Source organism: Cyprinodon tularosa, unplaced genomic scaffold (genome assembly GCF_016077235.1).
Source record: "Cyprinodon tularosa strain WSP-4 unplaced genomic scaffold, ASM1607723v1 ctg452, whole genome shotgun sequence".
NCBI classification, from domain to species: Eukaryota; Metazoa; Chordata; class Actinopteri; order Cyprinodontiformes; family Cyprinodontidae; genus Cyprinodon; species Cyprinodon tularosa.
In genome coordinates this window covers 416,947-433,617 of record NW_024039177.1, presented here as the reverse complement: position 1 = coordinate 433,617, position 16,671 = coordinate 416,947, and the positions used below count along the sequence as shown (strand labels likewise).

Here is a 16,671-nt window from a genome sequence, read left to right as displayed (position 1 = left end):
TGTGCGGTTCTCATAGCTCATACAAGTTTACTGTGTCCACATACAGCGGGGACTATATAGTGGACGGATCACGTAACTCCTCCACTGTGCGGTTCCTGCACCATCTTTATTAGTCACTGCGGTCGGGTAGCGACAGCGGGCTGCTTTGACAGTAAATCCCATAATGCTTTGCAAGGACAGCTCTCAGCGCTAAGCATTCTGGGACATATCTACCTCTTCTGAGGCCTTTCTTTTCATACACTTTTTCTCTTACAACACTCGACCATTTTTATAGAACCGCGGTGAGAAAGGTGAGCTTCAATGACTCTCTGAATCCGTAGCTCAACACAGACATACGCCTGAAAGTGCGCAGAAAAAGGTAGCTAACCAGGCAAGCATGTAGGACGGCCCTATGTAAACATATCACCAGAATGATTGACAATTAGGAGGACTTTCCTTCCCTCCCACCGCTGCCCTCGTTACCTCCTGTATGCTACAGGACACATGAGGCTGAAACTCGGAGCGATCCAAAAAATGTCTTGCACGACTGGAGAATTCTTGTATAGAGAACTCGTACAGGGCGTAGTCTGTGCTTTATTGTTTCGTTCTATTTTCGGTCTGAATCTCTCTTAGCTTCTCAAAGTTCAACGAATGTACATAGAGCTCAATGGGATCATGTAAATTAGCAGGTCGACCCAGGTCGTTCCCACTGTATGCCGATCTGAGCTGAGTTGTTTGAAGGCGACTTTTAACCCGGGCCTGTGAGCCGTTCCAGCTGCCACTAATAGCCGACTCTTCTCAGAAATAAACGGGCTATAGGGATATAACTGAAATCCAGTAGGGCCCTATAAAATCTGTTTTGTTTTTTCCCAAATTCCGTTTTATATTTTCCCCAAATTCCGTTTTATATTTTCCCCAAATTCCGTTTTTTCCGTTTTATTTTTTCCCCAAATTCCGTTTTTTCCGTTTTATTTTTTCCCCAAATTCCGTTTTTTTCCGTTTTAATTTTTGCAAATTCCGTTTTTTCCGTTTTTAATTTTTGCAAATTCCATTTTTTTCCGTTTTAATTTTTGCAAATTCCATTTTTTTCCGTTTTAATTTTTGCGAATTCAGTTTTTTTTACCCTTTACTGACGCAAACGGACGCAGTTTTTTCATCTTTTCCAAAGGGATGTCAGCCTCAGCACACATGGCGACAAAATCTTCAACAAACTCTTTTCTTGAGTCAGAAGACTTAAATGTAGCAGTAAGGCACGTCTGTAGGGACGTGGTGGACATGCTAGCGTTATTGTACTTCTCCTTGTTCCTCACATGGATTTTGGATGACAAGTGGTCAGTGCATGTATTTTTGCGCTTCCAATCAATGGAATGTTGACAAAACTTGCAAAACAATAGTTCACCTGACACGAAAAAGTCATGCGGGAACTGCTCAGCTCGGTACTCGGGGCTTAGTGTCGTGTTTCTCAACTTTTCGTCGAAAGCGGAGCTGTGGAGAGCCACATTTTTTCCATGTTTTGATGGGGGAGGGTGAGCGGAAATGACAGGGCGGGAGGGATTGTGTCGCCCAGACTTGCATCCCCTGGTGTGCATTTCCCCCCCGACGTACGTTCTTCTCCCACACAAAAACAGAATTTCATTTCAAATGTAGAAATTTCGCATTTATACTAGATTCCGCGTTAATTTGCCAATTCCACGATTCCGTTTTCGGTTTGGCTGCTTTTTAGGTCTTCATCCCGAGTCGGGGGGTCCTGGTTGACTCAGTGGGTCCCAGTCATGTCCAGCAATAACGGTAACCTAACGTATGTTCCTTAGATTCTGAAGTGGAACTTCATCACTCCTCGGGATGAATACGTGGAGCAGCTGAAGAGCCAGATGGCCGCCTGTTTCACCAAGTGGCTGCTGGACGAGCTGTTTCACCTCGACTTCCAGAGACACGTGAAAGCCATCAGCGTCATGATCGAGGTGGGAGGCTGCGGGTCAGACTGTGTTTTCAGAACATCTGGTTCTGGTACTGACCTCTGAATTCTGTCTGACAGAGGCTGAACAGCGAAAGCGACGCCACCATCGGCTGTCTGGACCTGATCCTGAAATGGGTCACGCTTCGCTTCTTTGAGACCAACACCACCATCCTGATGAAAGTTCTGGAGTACCTGAAGCTGCTGTTCACCATGCTGAACAGGGAGAACTACCACCTGACGGAGTACGAAGCAAACTCCTTCATCCCCTACCTGATCCTGAAGGTAAGCAGACACGCTCAGAGCAGCACTGGGAGGGTTCAGGTTCCTGTCTGAATCTGGAGCTCCGAGTTGATCTTTCCTCAGCAGGGAGGCGCTGATCTCCACAGATCAATGGATGCGTCTCTGTTCTGGCAGACTGATGGCAGAACGTCTGCTTTTATTAAATGGAAATCTAGATGCTGTAATGGTGACCAGTATGTAGACTTTAGTCATAAGTTGTGGTGATAAATGAAGGGTGACCACTGAACAGGGTTGTTTTTGTCAACAATGAGGATAACGAAATCATTTTGTTGACGATCCCTTTTTTTTTTGTGCTAAACATGGATCTTTGACTAAAACTCCTATGACTAGTCATGTTTTAGTCAGTGAGACAAAATGAGACTAAATAAGAATTAGCGGGTCATTGGTAAGCTATTTAAAATGCATCAATGTGCTGTAATCTAAGCAGTATCTGCCGTACTTCTGCGTCTTGTTTGATCCTGACGCGCGCACATGTTGCAGGAGCACAGATGGCTCATGGCAGCAGCGGCAGAGTCCAAGGAAAATAACCTGGAATGGTCTGATGCTGCACGTTCAAATCTTGTCAAACTGCTCTGATCTTCTCTCCGCTTGTGTTGAAATGCGTCTTTGTGCACGGAGCTCAGAGTCTGCGCTTCACACTCCACTCTAATGGTTCGCTCTCAGCAGTATGACTCTTCCTGATCTCGCTACTTAATAAACTATATGTGACTGATCATCCTCTGTCAAGTGAAAAAAAAAAAAATCCTTATTATTATTTTATTTCTTCCAGCTCAGAACAGGTGATACTAAACATTCTTTAACTTCTACGAAAAAGAATCCCTAAATTATATCCAAACCAAATATTTCATTGAATTCTGGTTTTTTTTCTGGACAAAGAGCCAGATGAAAAGGTACATCTATGTTTTAATATTTTTCTCTCATTGTTCTATCTATTTAAATGTGATGTAAATATTTCCTTGTATTGTCATTAAAACATTTTCTATTTGTCCTTTGAATATTTTAACATTTTAGTTGGCATATTCATTCAATTTAGGCCTTGATTGCCATGGCATTACAAGGCAATTATATAGGTTCTCTCTGTATTTTTTAAATATCAAAGCCCAGTGAATTTTAATCTAGTTTGACCCCTGAGCAGCAGGAACCAAGGGGCAAATTGAAGAAAGGGAGCCAAAATGTCCAAAGTAGAAAGACAAATGTTTTTGTTCTTTGTTTTTTTGGAGCAGTGAAGATTTTATTGATCTGTGTGTAAAGCATAATTCATAGTAGATCAGGAAGAGTTTTGCTTTACAATGGAAACCTTCTATGACCATTCCTTCATTGCACATTTTGTTAGCCTGCTATATTAACCAATATGACGTGTTGAACTAGATCTGCCATTTTCACAACTTTTGTGAGACTATTGTATAAAGTAGGGCATTAATTCATAAAAAAGTTTATTTGAATTCTATAAATCAAAGTGAAGCAATGATGAACTGCATGGCAGCATTCTATACCAGCAACTGTAGTATCTAGGCTAGAGCTGTCAGCCTGGAAAAGAATCTGGTTATTTGAAATTTTTTTTTGCAATATAACTAAAACTGACTAAAACCAGACTTTTAGTCGAATAAAACTGTCACATATCATAATTACTAAAATGCGACTAAAACTAATAGATGTTTTTGTCCTGAAGACTAAGACTAAATCTAAGATGCTGTCAAAAACATCACTGAAGCCAAGTAAGCCAAACCTGGAGCGGGTCACAAAGAGCAGAGGGAACCTAGCGGGCCCTGAGGACCGACTATTCACCTCCACTAGCCTTTATTAAATTAGAGCAAACATGCCGCTGGTCTGTGGATCCCCTGGCGCGTGGCGGAGTTGGTCACATCCTGACGTTTATTCATCCCAGTTAGAATGGAAACTTCTTGATTAAACCTGAATGAAGATTAGCTGCTCAGGATGGTGAAAAATGTTCAAAGTGAGAGTTTCAGTCAAAATCTGTTAAAAAAAAAAAAAACTCATTCAAACTCTGAACTTATCTGACCAAACCATGAAACGAGCTGTAAGCGATAGATACTGCAAATTAAATCCGTTAAATGTGGAACCAGCAGCTCTTTAGCCAGAGGCTGCAGGACCTTTGAGGCAGAGAGGAAAAAAAGCAACAGCAGGTTGATAGTTTTAACTGATCCAGTGCCTTGATAAAGTATTCAACCCCCTTGAACTCTACCACATTTTAGGCTTCAAACTAAAAGATATAAAATTGTATATATTCTTTTGTAAAGAATCAACAACCAGTGGAACCCAATCATGTTGTGGAGAGGGGGAAAAAAAATGAAGCGTGGGGTGTGCTAAATGAATAGGCTTCTTTAATTCAGAGCAGCAAACTCCAGAAATTCATTGAGGATCTCTGAATGATCCATTGTTGACCTGCATCACTGATGTTGTGATGATGTAGAGAAGTTTAAAGCTGGATTTGGATGGAAAAAGTTTTCCCAAGCTTTAAACATCCCAAGGAGCAATATACAGGTGATAATATTGAAATGGAAGGACTCTTCTGGAAGAAAACCTGTTGGAGTCTGCAAAAGGACTGATACTGGGACAGAGATTTGTCTTCCATAATCCAAAACATCAATGAACATCTACAATGAAGTGGTTCACAAATAAACAGATCCAGGTGTTAGAATGGCCTAGTCAAAGTCCAGACCTGAATCCAATCCAGAATCTTTGGAATGAAGTGAAAACTGCTGTTCAAACACTCTGCATCCAACCTCACTGAGCTCCAGCTGTTTTGCAGGAAGCATGGGCAAAAATGTCAGTCTCTACATGCAGAACTAATAGAGACAAACCCCAAGAGACCTGCAGCTGTCATCACAGCAAAATGTAAAGCTACAAGTATGAACTCAAGGGAGGTGAATAATTTAGCACACCCAATTTTCAGTTTTTTTTATTTCTTAAGAGTATGAAATGTCCAATAAATTTTATTCCACTTCATGATTGTGTCCCAAAAAATATTTAATTTTATATCTTTGTTTGAAACCTGAAATGTGGCAAAAGGTCAAAGTTCAGGGGCACTGAATACTTCATGCATTGCTGCTTCATCCACTTGCTCCCTTTTATTTATGCTTAATATTTCTATTTGATTTGTTAAAGGAGTCATGATTTGTTTAAAAAAAAAAATATGAGATGGGTATATATATTTGATGTAAAACAATCTAGTAAAAAAACAGTTGGCTGTTCAGTTTTATTAATGTGAATAAAGTATTGTCATGTAGACATCGCCATCTATGCTGAAAGGCATTAAGGTAAATGACATATGCTAGATCCAGTAGCCTTAGCTCCGTACAGCCAAAATGGCACTGGGTAAATTTAAGCCTTTTCAGTTTCAACCAGACCACGTTGAAACTGATGATGTAGAATCACAAAAATATGAAGATAAGGACCAAATGGATGAAGAGGGGAGAACTGGCTGAAGAAGCTGCTATTTGTTTGGCTGCTGCTAGGAGATGCTAACCCAGATAGAGAGCAACGCTGCAAAGAGCTCCAGTTTCTTCTGAGGCTGTTAGCAGTTAGCCTTTAGCATCTGGATCAAAACATTTTTTTCAGATTCATTAGTGAAGCATCTTTCAGTTGTAACCCATCGTTCTGTCACTGATTTTGATTTCAGGTTAGCTTAAGCTAACGGTGTTAGCCCAAGCTAATGTAGCTAACAGTAGATCACATACCGATTATATTTGTTTGTTCCAACTAGGGTTGCCAACTGTACCTTGAAAAACGGAATCGTTTTGTATTTAGAAATGGAAGGACCTGTCCCATATTTAGTGGAAAATGAACGCACTTTGTCCCGTATTACTACGAAAGTAAAAAAATTAGTCAGTAAGAAGCTAATGGCAAATGAAAAACAAGGGCACGTTAGATACAAAACTTAAGTAAAACTTTTTCCCGGGCCCTGTCCTACATTGTGACCAATCAGCTGACAAAATATATGTAATTATCCAGAATCCCCTCATCCCATTGGTTGAGCACCTTGGACAAATGCGTTTACAAGTTTGCTGTTGTTTGCTTTATAGTTGTTTTTACAGTTTGAAGTTAAGCAGGACAGGCTTATGTTTATCGACTAGATAGATACTTATTTTAAACAGCAAAGTTTGTTATTTTGTATTAAAGTGAATTGCTGGATAATAATTTGCTTTCCATGTGTTCATGTCACTCACAAATATGCATCTAATTCCGTGCAGATTTGAGTCAAATAGTTTTAAAAAATCATTTCACAACAGAAGGGGGGCTAAAGGGGGAAAAAAAATCACCACGCCAGGAGTGGTAAAGGCAATCAGGTCAGCTGGCACGCACATGTGTAATTTAGACTTTTCACGTATCACAAACAGCAATTTTTAAGTTGATAGGAAAATTAAAACATATTTAGGCCAATGCATTCAACCAGTGGTGGATCCTTTTTATTAAATGTTTAGATTTTCTTTAAACTGAGACACGTGTAACATTTGTCAGCAATGTCATTTATTATTCATTATGAAAAAGGAGGAAGAAAAAGCAACATCAGCTCAAGAAAACAGATCAGGGATCAGCCAGACTCATAATAATCGTTAGTAGCCTTAAAAACACGGTCGATTTCAATATGGAGGATATTTTTAAAAAGTGTGGTTTAAAAAATGTGACGTGTTTTCTTCAATCTCTTGATATTCAGCTTTGTGGGTGAAGTCCCTCGTGTCCAGAGAGCATCTGTTGCCCTCAGACTCCGTCCAGATGGATACAATTTAACTTGGAATAGAAAGTTAACCTGGACCATAATGTCCAACATTTAATTCTTTCTGGAATCTGTTTGCATTTCCTGCTCACCTTGTCATTTAGAGTGAGAAGCTCAACTTGTTTTTTAAATTTCATTTTTTTTAAGGTGGGAGAATCGAAAGATGTGGTCCGTAAAGACGTCCGGGCCATCTTCACCATGCTGTGCAAAGTTTATCCAGCCTCCAAGCTCTTCCCTTTCCTCATGGAAGGAACCAAGTCCAAGAACTCCAAGCAGAGAGCAGGTGGGTCTGAAACGGCATCAGATCTCAGCCGTGGAAAACGACCAATCTGATTGTAGTCACTAGACTGTTCATGTTTGGACTGACTGTTGGCATTTAGGCCGGCTGTTGTTGATTGCCATTGATGGGGTTGTAATTTTTGAGCCTCATTGAGTCTTCCCGGGGCGTCTAGATTTTTATGGAGACATCCTGAAGGGCTGTTTTAGGCCTGATGTGAAAAATAACCTTTTTATCTGATGAGTTGTTGCTCCCTGCTTCATGTTTGGTCTTGTTTGCTCCTCAGAGTGTTTGGAGGAGTTGGGCTGTCTAATCGAGGGCTACGGGATGAACGTGTGCCAGCCGACTCCAGCCAAGTGCTTAAAGGAAATCGCTGTGCACATCGGAGACAGGGACACTTCGGTCCGGAACGCCGCCCTGAACACGGTGGTGGCAGTCTACAACGTCTGCGGGGACCAAGTCTACAAACTGATTGGAAACGTAGGAGAAAACCATTCCAATCCGCAGCTCCAGTCCACAGCGTCGACCCAGGACTGATTTTTATGTTTATTTTGCAGTTATCAGAGAAAGACATGAGCATGCTGGAGGAGAGGATCAAACGGTCGGCAAAGAAGACGGCTGCGGCTCCGGCTAAGCAGAGCGCCCCCGAGAAGACGCAGAGGGAACACCCAACAAACCCCAACGCCACCTTCCTCCGTAAGCCAACGCAGGAAGACCCCGGAAAGCTCAAGTAGGTCCCTGCTGATCACTGGAAATCAGTAAGATGTGACGTGATGTGAAAGAGTGAAAAAAATTATGAATCTGATCTTAGTCCAACTTTCTGTTCACAAACACTGAAACGAATAACAAAAAAAGGAAACCGCAGTTGAACCAGGCGATGCAAAGCAGAACATTGTCAGATGTTTAGGTAACGCTTGGCTGTAATAAACAGGAAGTAGTTAGCAAGCTAGCTAGTTCAATGATGGAGCAAGGTTTTATTGAAGGCAGGGTGAAATGCATCGTGTCGCTAGTGTTAGCGCTGCTACGTGTGATGCTAACGCTGCTTTCAGGAGGTCGGCACAGGAAACGGCTCCTCAGGCATGTGAGGTAAAGGTTCTCTAACTTCAACAAATCTTTAGCTCCAGCTCCTTTACAAATCACCTTAGATGAACTAAAACAATTCAATGAAGTTGATTTGAATTTAGATGGTTGAAATGGTTTTAGGGCCAGTAGACGTCCAGTTATTGGTGTTTATCGTTAACTTCACACAGATTGTTATAAAACGTTCTTCAGGCTTTGTCTGTTTTCTTAGTTTTGTTTTTATTTTACCAAAATGTCCTGAGAATCTGACCGTAGATTTTGATTTAAAACATCACCTCCATCCCTTATATTAGATCCTGGAGTCGTCAACTTGTCGTCAGTGTGTTAATTAATTTATTTATTTAATAACAAAGGGTTTTTTTGTTTTGTTTTTTCGTCTCTCTGCGCTCCTTGATGCCTGTTTACATCTTTGTGTGTGAAACTCCATTTTTCAGCTGTTTATCAGCAGCATGCTGACCGTTCTTCCTCCAGCCTCGTCTTTTTATCCGTCTTTGAACTAATCTGTCCTCCTAGTTTCTCTGCCATCGCATGCTGGGTTGCTCTGGTTGTTTGTCTCTTAACCCTTCATCTTTCTTCCTGTGTGATCTGCTCTGCCTGCCTTCCTTTCCGGAGCAGAATAATGTATCGCACATATAGGATGTGAGTACAACTCCTCCTCCTCTTTATTATGTCGTCGCTCCTGACTTCATCCTAATCCTCATCATCCATGACTCTAACAAAACTGCTGCTGGCTTGGAGTTTTAGTGCTGCTGCAGGTGGAGCATCAGACTAACATTCAGAAGCTGAGCATTCATTTCCATCGCTCCTCTTCCTCAGTCGCCCGTTAGTGTTTGTGAAACCCTGAATCTGAGCAGTCGTTCCGAAGCATCAGGCGGGTCAGAACTGCTGCTGGTTTTTATGATCAGCTGATCCAGTTTTTAGAGGCTACTTGAAAACCATTTTGTTTGGGTTCCTATCAAATGAGATGAAGATTTGATCAAAATGTCGCATGAGGAAAGTTTTGCTGCGTTGCTTTTCAAAGACATATTTTTCCTACATGGCTTTAAGGTGTTAGGTTTCTTCTAATGTGAAGCTCTCAGCTGCGTTCCTGACGATGGGAGGCGTTCATTGAGTCGCTTCTGGATTAGAGGGTCAGAGGAAGGTCTTTATTAGATCTTTATGGTCGTTCTCCTCTTTCCTGCAGTGCAGATCAGTTTAATTCAAAAGGAAATCCCTTTCTTAATAGCTTTATATGAAATATCTAATTTTTACTGGCAGCTTTATTTCATTATCAAATGTGAAACACATATGTAGCAAAGCTACTTATATATAATTTGTATATATATATATTGGGAATTTTTATTTGATAAAATAATTCTTGATGACTTATTAATAGTATCTTAAATGAAGCCGTTCTCCATCGAGTGGACTGACTCTAAAAGCTGATACTTTTTAGTTGGTGCTTAAATTATCCGGAAGGTTTTAAAGGACCATTGCTAAAACTTCAGCTAACTGCTCTAAACTGCAGCTGCATCAGATTTCCCTCCTTTAGGTTTCCTAATTATTTATTATATTCATGTTTTTTGTTTAGAAACTTAAGGCTGAAGTCTGGAAATGAAATCTGATGTTTGAATTTGTTTTAGTAGCAGCAGCTCCCCTAACGGTCACCCCCCTCTCGTGATCCATTGAACCTCCACCGTTAGCATTCATAAGCTAGCATATCTTAGGTAACAAGCTAATGGTGAGGCTTATTTTTAGTAGGATCTTTGTTCTGATCCATCTGTAAGTTATGGAGCTGCCAATCGCCTCTTTTTAAGGCTTATTTTGGTTTTCTGCTGGTTTTAACGAGGTAGACGGAACAGGAAGCTCTTCTCTGCTCGCCATGTTTATGCTTCCTCTGTGTTCTGTGGCACATTAACTCTGTTTGGAGTCCACCATGTTGGCCTCTGAGATCAGTGCCGATCGGCTCCAGTTCAGACGGACCTTAAAGCTGTCAGGGCCACGTTAATGTAGGGTTTCACCTCAGGGGAACAGAGACGCAGACGGTGAGCCGTCGTCACGGTGACTGTTTTTAATTATTCTTCATCAGCACTTTAAAAACCAGTGACGTCAGAGCTGAGAAGCTCTGAAATGTGGAAGTCTGAACTGGAGCAGAACCGGTGCTGATCGTTGCAGAACAGAACTAACTGGGTTTCTGTTCGTCGCCCATCCAGCCAGTCCCGTCAGAACGCCCAGCACAACGACCACCCCTCCATCCCCAAGGAGTTCCAGTTGGACCTGGACATGATCGAGCAGGACCAGAGCAACGTGTGCGAGCTGCCGGACCTGGTCCAACACAAGCTGGACGAGCTGCTGGAGCCGCTGGTGATCCCGGAGCCAAAGTGAGTCCACCCGGTTCTGCTGGGTTCTTTGGAAGGAAACGTTCCCTGGTTTGACCTTCCTGTTGGTTTCCTTTCTCAAAGGATGCGCTCTGTGTCACCGCACTTTGATGACCTCCACAGCAGCACCGCCTCCACCATTAACTTCGTCATCTCTCAGGTGGCGAGCGGGGACATAAGTACCAGCATCCAGGCGCTGGCTCAGGTGCCACAGCTTCCTCCACTAAATGGAAAGAAAAATTAAAAACTTCCTGTCTAAACGGTCGGCTGTCCTCCGTCTCCTTAGATCGACGAGGTTCTGCGTCAGGAGGACAAGGCGGACGTCATGTCGGGACACATCGACCAGCTGCTCATCGCCACCATCATGCAGCTGAGGCTCATCAACAGCACGCACCTGGCAGACGACCGGCTGGACAAGAGGGACCTCATCAAGCTGTACAGCTGCATCATGGGAAACATGCTTTCTGTGAGTACGCAAGCGGCACGCCAGCGACACGCAGCCTGCCAGCAGGTTTTAACACATTTCTCCTCTGGCAGCTGTTCTCCATGGAGACGCTGGCCAGGGAGGCATCCATGGGCGTCCTGAAGGACCTGATGCACAGCCTGATCACGCTGATTCTGGACAGCAGAGTGGAGGACGTGGAGGACGGGGAACAGGTCATCCGCTCCGTCAACCTGCTGGTGATCCGGGTTCTGGAGCATTCCGATCAGAACAACATGTTCAGGTGGGTGGAGTCAGTCCTAGGTGCCGCAGTGGGGGTGGGGCTCCCCCTGGTGGTCCAAGGCTGATCCGTTCTTTCTGTCCTGCAGCGCTCTGCTGGTTCTGCTTCAGGATACCTTGGTTTCAACAGCCGGGTCTCCAAAGGTGTCTGAACTGGTGATGAAGGTGAGTTCTGGAGCCGCCGCTCCGCCGCTGACCCTGCCGCTCCTCTCTAACCCTCTCTGTCCCCTCAGTGTCTGTGGAGGATGATCCGCTTCCTCCCAGAGACCATCAACAGCCTCAACCTGGACCGGATCCTGCTGGACGTCCACAACTTCATGAAGGTTTTCCCCAAAGAGAAGCTGAAGCAGCTGAAGACGGATGTTCCACACCGGACCCTGAAGACCCTCTGTCACACGCTTTGCAAGCTCACTGGGGCCAAGGTAACCTGGAGGTTTAGGTGTCAGATAATGTTCGGTGAGGGAACAGAGGGTTTCTCATTCCTCTCCGTGTTTGTGGGCAGATTCTGGACCATCTGTCCATGATAGAAAACCGGAACGAGTCAGAGTTGGAGGCCCACTTGAGACGAACTGTCAAACACACGGGGAACCTGTCTGGAACGAAGAGCGACCGCGGCAATGAGAAGACGGCCCACGGCATGGTGAGCCACGCCCCTCGACCCGCAGCGAAGGTTCAGATCGGAACGATCAGACCTGGTTTGCTTTTTATTTGGGGTTTTTAGGCCAGATTAGCAAAAAGGGTTTTTATTTTTAAACGAATAAATACCTTTAAAAGTTTTTTTTTTTTTTTTTTTTTTAAGGTATTGGGATCTGTGATCAGTTTAGCAAAAACATAAAAAAATTTTTAGTAGAGATGAAAGTTATCAAAATAACTGATTAATAAGCTTCCAGTTTTCTCTAATATCAATTATTTTCAGAATATGAGGAGCTGTTTTACGATATTAATTTAAAAAAAGTTTTTATTATATTTAACAATTTGTCTCCTCAGTTAAGATAATGACTGAATAAATGTTTTTCCCACATTATTAAACTGGTTTATAGAAAATAAAATGGGAAACTATTGCGTTACTAGAAATAATAAATGTAATCTGTAAAACTTCTAGTTTTCCAATGAACAGAGACGCAGATGTATCATTACTAGATGGGGTATGTCATGCTTTTGATATGTATAGATGTTTTCTTTGTTTGACTAGATTCAACGTTTTTGTTCTGTTTTTTAATCACAAAATGAACTGAATTATTTGCTCGCGTCAATTAAAAATGTTGGATTATAAAATTTGTAAAATGACATTTATGATTTAAGTGTGATTTTAAAAAGTGGGATAAAATGTCATAAAAAACATGCACTAACTATTCTTAATATAGAGTGGGTTTACATAAAGTGATCGTTGTGGTAAGAGCTGGTTTTTGAAAATGGATCACATGCATGGCTTATAGCTAATATCTCATTTGCAATGGGATGCAAATGCCTTGGGATGCCTTTTTTAATGAAGTCTAGTAAAATAAATTACTAATTAAATAGGAAACGGGGGCAACATAAATGGAGCGAGGTGTTATGTTCACAGCTGGGAAACAGTGCGATAATTTAACAGCCAGTTAACAGAGCAATTTCGGCGCAGCAGGAAAATTAAGGAGAGCGCAGAGCGGATTTTGAGCGGAGTGTCCTGCCTTAACTTTGAGCGGCGGAGTGAATGAGCGAGCATCCTCCTGGGTGTCTGCATCGTTACCATGTCATCTGATCACATTCACCAACGCTGCGATGGAAGAATTTAATCTGATCTCCATCTAATCTGCTGTTATAGGATGAGCGCATGTCCAAGGCGAAGGTCAGCGACATCCTGTCTGAGATCTTTAAGAAGATCGGCTCCAAGGAGAACACTAAAGAGGTCGGCTGACGTCTGGTTCTGGTTCTGCTTTGGTAAAATCTTCAGTCCGTTTAACACGCGCCTCCTTTCTTCCTCAGGGTCTGACGGAGCTCTACGAGTACAAGCAGAAGTACTCGGATGCAGATCTGGAGCCTTTCCTGAGGAACACGTCGCAGTTCTTCCAAAGCTACGTGGAGAGGGGCCTCCGGGTCATCGAGTCCGAGAGAGAAGGAAAACCTCGGATCCAGAGCGCAGCAGGTCTGCTGTTGGTCATGTTGGGCCCCAGGGCCTTGTTCGGGTCAGCCAGGAGAGGGCGCTAACTGGGCCGTGGTTTCTTTCAGTGATCCCTCAGCACGGCGTGGACTCCAGCCTGAGCAGCAGCAACGAGGAGCTGAAGCCCGCCGTCTACTATGAGAGGCTGAAGATCCTCCGACAGAGACAGGGCCTGGAGAACACGTCCAGGGTGGGTTCCTCCACCGGCAGAACCGCACGGCTCTGCTTCCACTTCTTTCTGCTTCCTTTGTCTCCTTCCTTTCATCTCTGCTGGTTCTGTCCCTCATCAAAGGTCTCCATCCATCCGTCTCTGACCCTCTGTCCTTCCGTCCCTCCCTCTGTCCTTCCTTCTCTCCCTCCCTCTGTCCTTCCGTCCCTCCCTCTGTCCTTCTGTCCCTCCCTCTGTCCTTCCTTCTCTCCCTCCCTCTGTCCTTCCGTCCGTCCCTCCCTCCGTCCTTCCCTCCGTCCTTCCTTCTCTCCCTCCCTCTGTCCTTCCGTCCCTCCCTCTGTCCTTCCGTCCCTCCCTCTGTCCTGCTGTCCCTCCCTCTGTCCTGCTGTCCCTCCCTCTATCCTTCTGTCCCTCCCTCTGTCCTTCCTTCTCTCCCTCCCTCTGTCCTGCTGTCCCTCCCTCTATCCTTCTGTCCCTCCCTCTGTCCTTCCTTCTCTCCCTCCCTCTGTCCTTCCGTCCCTCCCTCTGTCCTGCTGTCCCTCCCTCTATCCTTCCCTCCGTCCCTCCCTCCGTCCTTCCCTCCCTCCCTCTGTCCTTCTGTCCCTCCCTCTATCCTTCCCTCCGTCCCTCCCTCCATCCTTCCTTCCCTCCCTCCATCCTTCCTTCCCTCCCTCCCTCTGTCCTTCTGTCCCTCCCTCTGTCCTTCTGTCCCTCCCTCTGTCCTTCTATCCCTCCCTCTGTCCTTCCCTCCGTCCCTCCCTCTGTCCTTCCCTCCCTCCCTCTGTCCTTCTGTCCCTCCCTCTGTCCTTCCCTCCCTCCCTCTGTCCTTCTGTCCCTCCCTCTGTCCTTCCCTCCCTCCCTCTGTCCTTCCCTCCGTCCCTCCCTCTGTCCTTCCCTCCGTCCCTCCCTCTGTCCTTCCCTCCATCCTTCCTTCCCTCCCTCCCTCTGTCCTTCTGTCCCTCCCTCTGTCCTTCCTTCCGTCCCTCCCTCTATCCTTCCTTCCCTCCCTCTGTCCTTCCTTCCCTCCCTCCCTCTATCCTCCCTTCCCTCCCTCTATCCTTCCTTCCCTCCCTCTTTCCTTCCCTCCCTCCCTCTGTCCTTCCTTCCCTCCCTCCCTCTGTCCTTCCCTCCGTCCCTCCCTCTGTCCTTCCTTCCCTCCCTCCCTCTGTCCTTCCTTCCCTCCCTCCCTCTATCCTTCCTTCCCTCCCTCTGTCCTTCCTTCCCTCCCTCCCTCTATCCTTCCTTCCCTCCCTCTGTCCTTCCTTCCCTCCCTCCCTCTGTCCTTCCCTCCGTCCCTCCCTCTATCCTTCTGTCCCTCCCTCTGTCCTTCCCTCCGTCCCTCCCTCTGTCCTTCCTTCCCTCCCTCCCTCTATCCTTCCTTCCCTCCCTCTGTCCTTCCTTCCCTCCCTCCCTCTGTCCTTCCCTCCGTCCCTCCCTCTGTCCTTCTCCCTCCCTCTGTCCTTCCTTCCCTCCGTCCCTCCCTCTATCCTTCTGTCCCTCCCTCTGTCCTTCCCTCCGTCCCTCCCTCTGTCCTTCCCTCCGTCCCTCCCTCTATCCTTCTGTCCCTCCCTCTGTCCTTCCTTCCCTCCCTCCCTCTGTCCTTCCCTCAGTCCCTCCTTCCTTCCTTCCATCCATCAGACCTTCTGTCCTTTCTTTCCTCCCCCCTGTCCTTCCTCTGTGGTCTCCAGGTGTCCTCCTGTCTCGTTCTATTTCAGATACTGATCCTAAATGAATCCAACAGAATGAAACGGTCAGAAATGGCTCCCATGTTTGTTTTTTACGGGGTTTCCTCTCTGTCGGTCCAGGGTCTCGGAGGGAGCGAGGACGAGCCCCAGCAGCGGCCGGCCATCTCATCCCTGCTGTCCTCCAAGCCGTCCGTGGCGTCGTCCACAGACATGCTCCACAGCAAGCTGTCTCAGCTGAAGGAGTCCCGGGAGCTGTACCAGCAGGAGCACAACCCGCACTCCGGCTCGCCGACGCGCTCGCACGCCCGCTCCGCCTCGCCGGCTGCCAACCTGGACGACCTGAAGAAACGTCTGGAGCGCATCAAGAGCAACAGGCAGTGAGGCGAAGGATGGGCGGCGGCCTCCGCACACACAGCCTGACTCCGCCCACTGTGCCTGTGAGACGAAACCATTACAGCTGCCCCCACCCTCCTGTGTCTGTATAATACACCTGATGCTCCTGTTTCTAACCATCTGTAAATATTTAAGTGTCCTCCACAGCGCCCCCTGCAGGTTAATCAGGCTGTAGATACTTGTAGAGTTCTCTTAACACCCTGTTCTTTCAGCAGCGTGACGGCAGAGCAGACCGGCCGGTCCCGACCCACTCAGCTCGCCGTCCCGCTCCATCTTTGTGGCTTGAAGAGCATGGCATGTCTGTTGCTGTTTTTATGTTTGTGTAAATAAATTCGTTTTAATGAAGCTGCAGTTGGTCCTCCTCGTGTCGGTCCACGGTGAGCCGGACTCGTTCATTCAAACGACCCTCTTTTTCTATTTAATTCAGAACTGCAGTCATGTTTTGTTGGAGTTATTGTATAATCCACTGTGGAAAACATAAATAAAATCTTTTTTTAACAACATTTTTATGGTTTTTAATTTAACTTTATTGTTCTTACATTGGAGAAATTTACCTCTGCATTTAACCCATCCTCTTGGGGAGCAGTGGGCTGCCATCGTGTGGTGGCTGGGGAGCAATCGGGTCTTGCTCAAAGAGCAAGAGTGGCAGTCTGTGGGAGTGGGTTTTGTAGTCAGAACCTAAGGATTCCACACCCTATGCCCTAACCACTAGGCCATCACTCCCTTTTGTGTCACAGCTGGAGACGTTCTTGTTGTTATTGGTAACAGGAGTTTGTTTTCAGCAGCCAAAAAAAAAGGGTCTGAATGGGTTAAAAACGACAGAAGGATCACTTTAAAATGTTAAACTTTTCTGCTCCACTTTATTTAAATGATTAAAAAAA

General features: G+C 45.2%; 1 protein-coding gene across 3 annotated transcripts in view; it reads left to right on the top strand.

Moving 5' to 3' along the window:
* The window catches only part of ckap5 (cytoskeleton associated protein 5), a 43,335-nt gene extending 27,042 nt beyond the window's left edge, over positions 1 to 16,293 (top strand). For 2 of the 3 annotated variants that reach the window (XM_038300648.1, XM_038300646.1), the window contains 17 exons: positions 1,791 to 1,940; positions 2,015 to 2,218; positions 7,119 to 7,254; positions 7,535 to 7,728; positions 7,806 to 7,978; positions 8,944 to 8,967; positions 10,521 to 10,688; positions 10,770 to 10,890; positions 10,972 to 11,151; positions 11,223 to 11,410; positions 11,496 to 11,571; positions 11,640 to 11,828; positions 11,909 to 12,046; positions 13,208 to 13,291; positions 13,369 to 13,528; positions 13,612 to 13,733; positions 15,518 to 16,293. In XM_038300648.1, coding sequence (XP_038156576.1) covers positions 1,791 to 1,940; positions 2,015 to 2,218; positions 7,119 to 7,254; positions 7,535 to 7,728; positions 7,806 to 7,978; positions 8,944 to 8,967; positions 10,521 to 10,688; positions 10,770 to 10,890; positions 10,972 to 11,151; positions 11,223 to 11,410; positions 11,496 to 11,571; positions 11,640 to 11,828; positions 11,909 to 12,046; positions 13,208 to 13,291; positions 13,369 to 13,528; positions 13,612 to 13,733; positions 15,518 to 15,778 — 2,568 coding nt within the window. In that variant the 3' untranslated portion in view covers positions 15,779 to 16,293. The remainder of the gene's footprint in view (positions 1 to 1,790; positions 1,941 to 2,014; positions 2,219 to 7,118; positions 7,255 to 7,534; positions 7,729 to 7,805; positions 7,979 to 8,943; positions 8,968 to 10,520; positions 10,689 to 10,769; positions 10,891 to 10,971; positions 11,152 to 11,222; positions 11,411 to 11,495; positions 11,572 to 11,639; positions 11,829 to 11,908; positions 12,047 to 13,207; positions 13,292 to 13,368; positions 13,529 to 13,611; positions 13,734 to 15,517) is intronic. The other variant, XM_038300647.1, reaches the window with a different exon arrangement.
* The last annotated feature ends 378 nt before the right edge of the window (positions 16,294 to 16,671 follow it).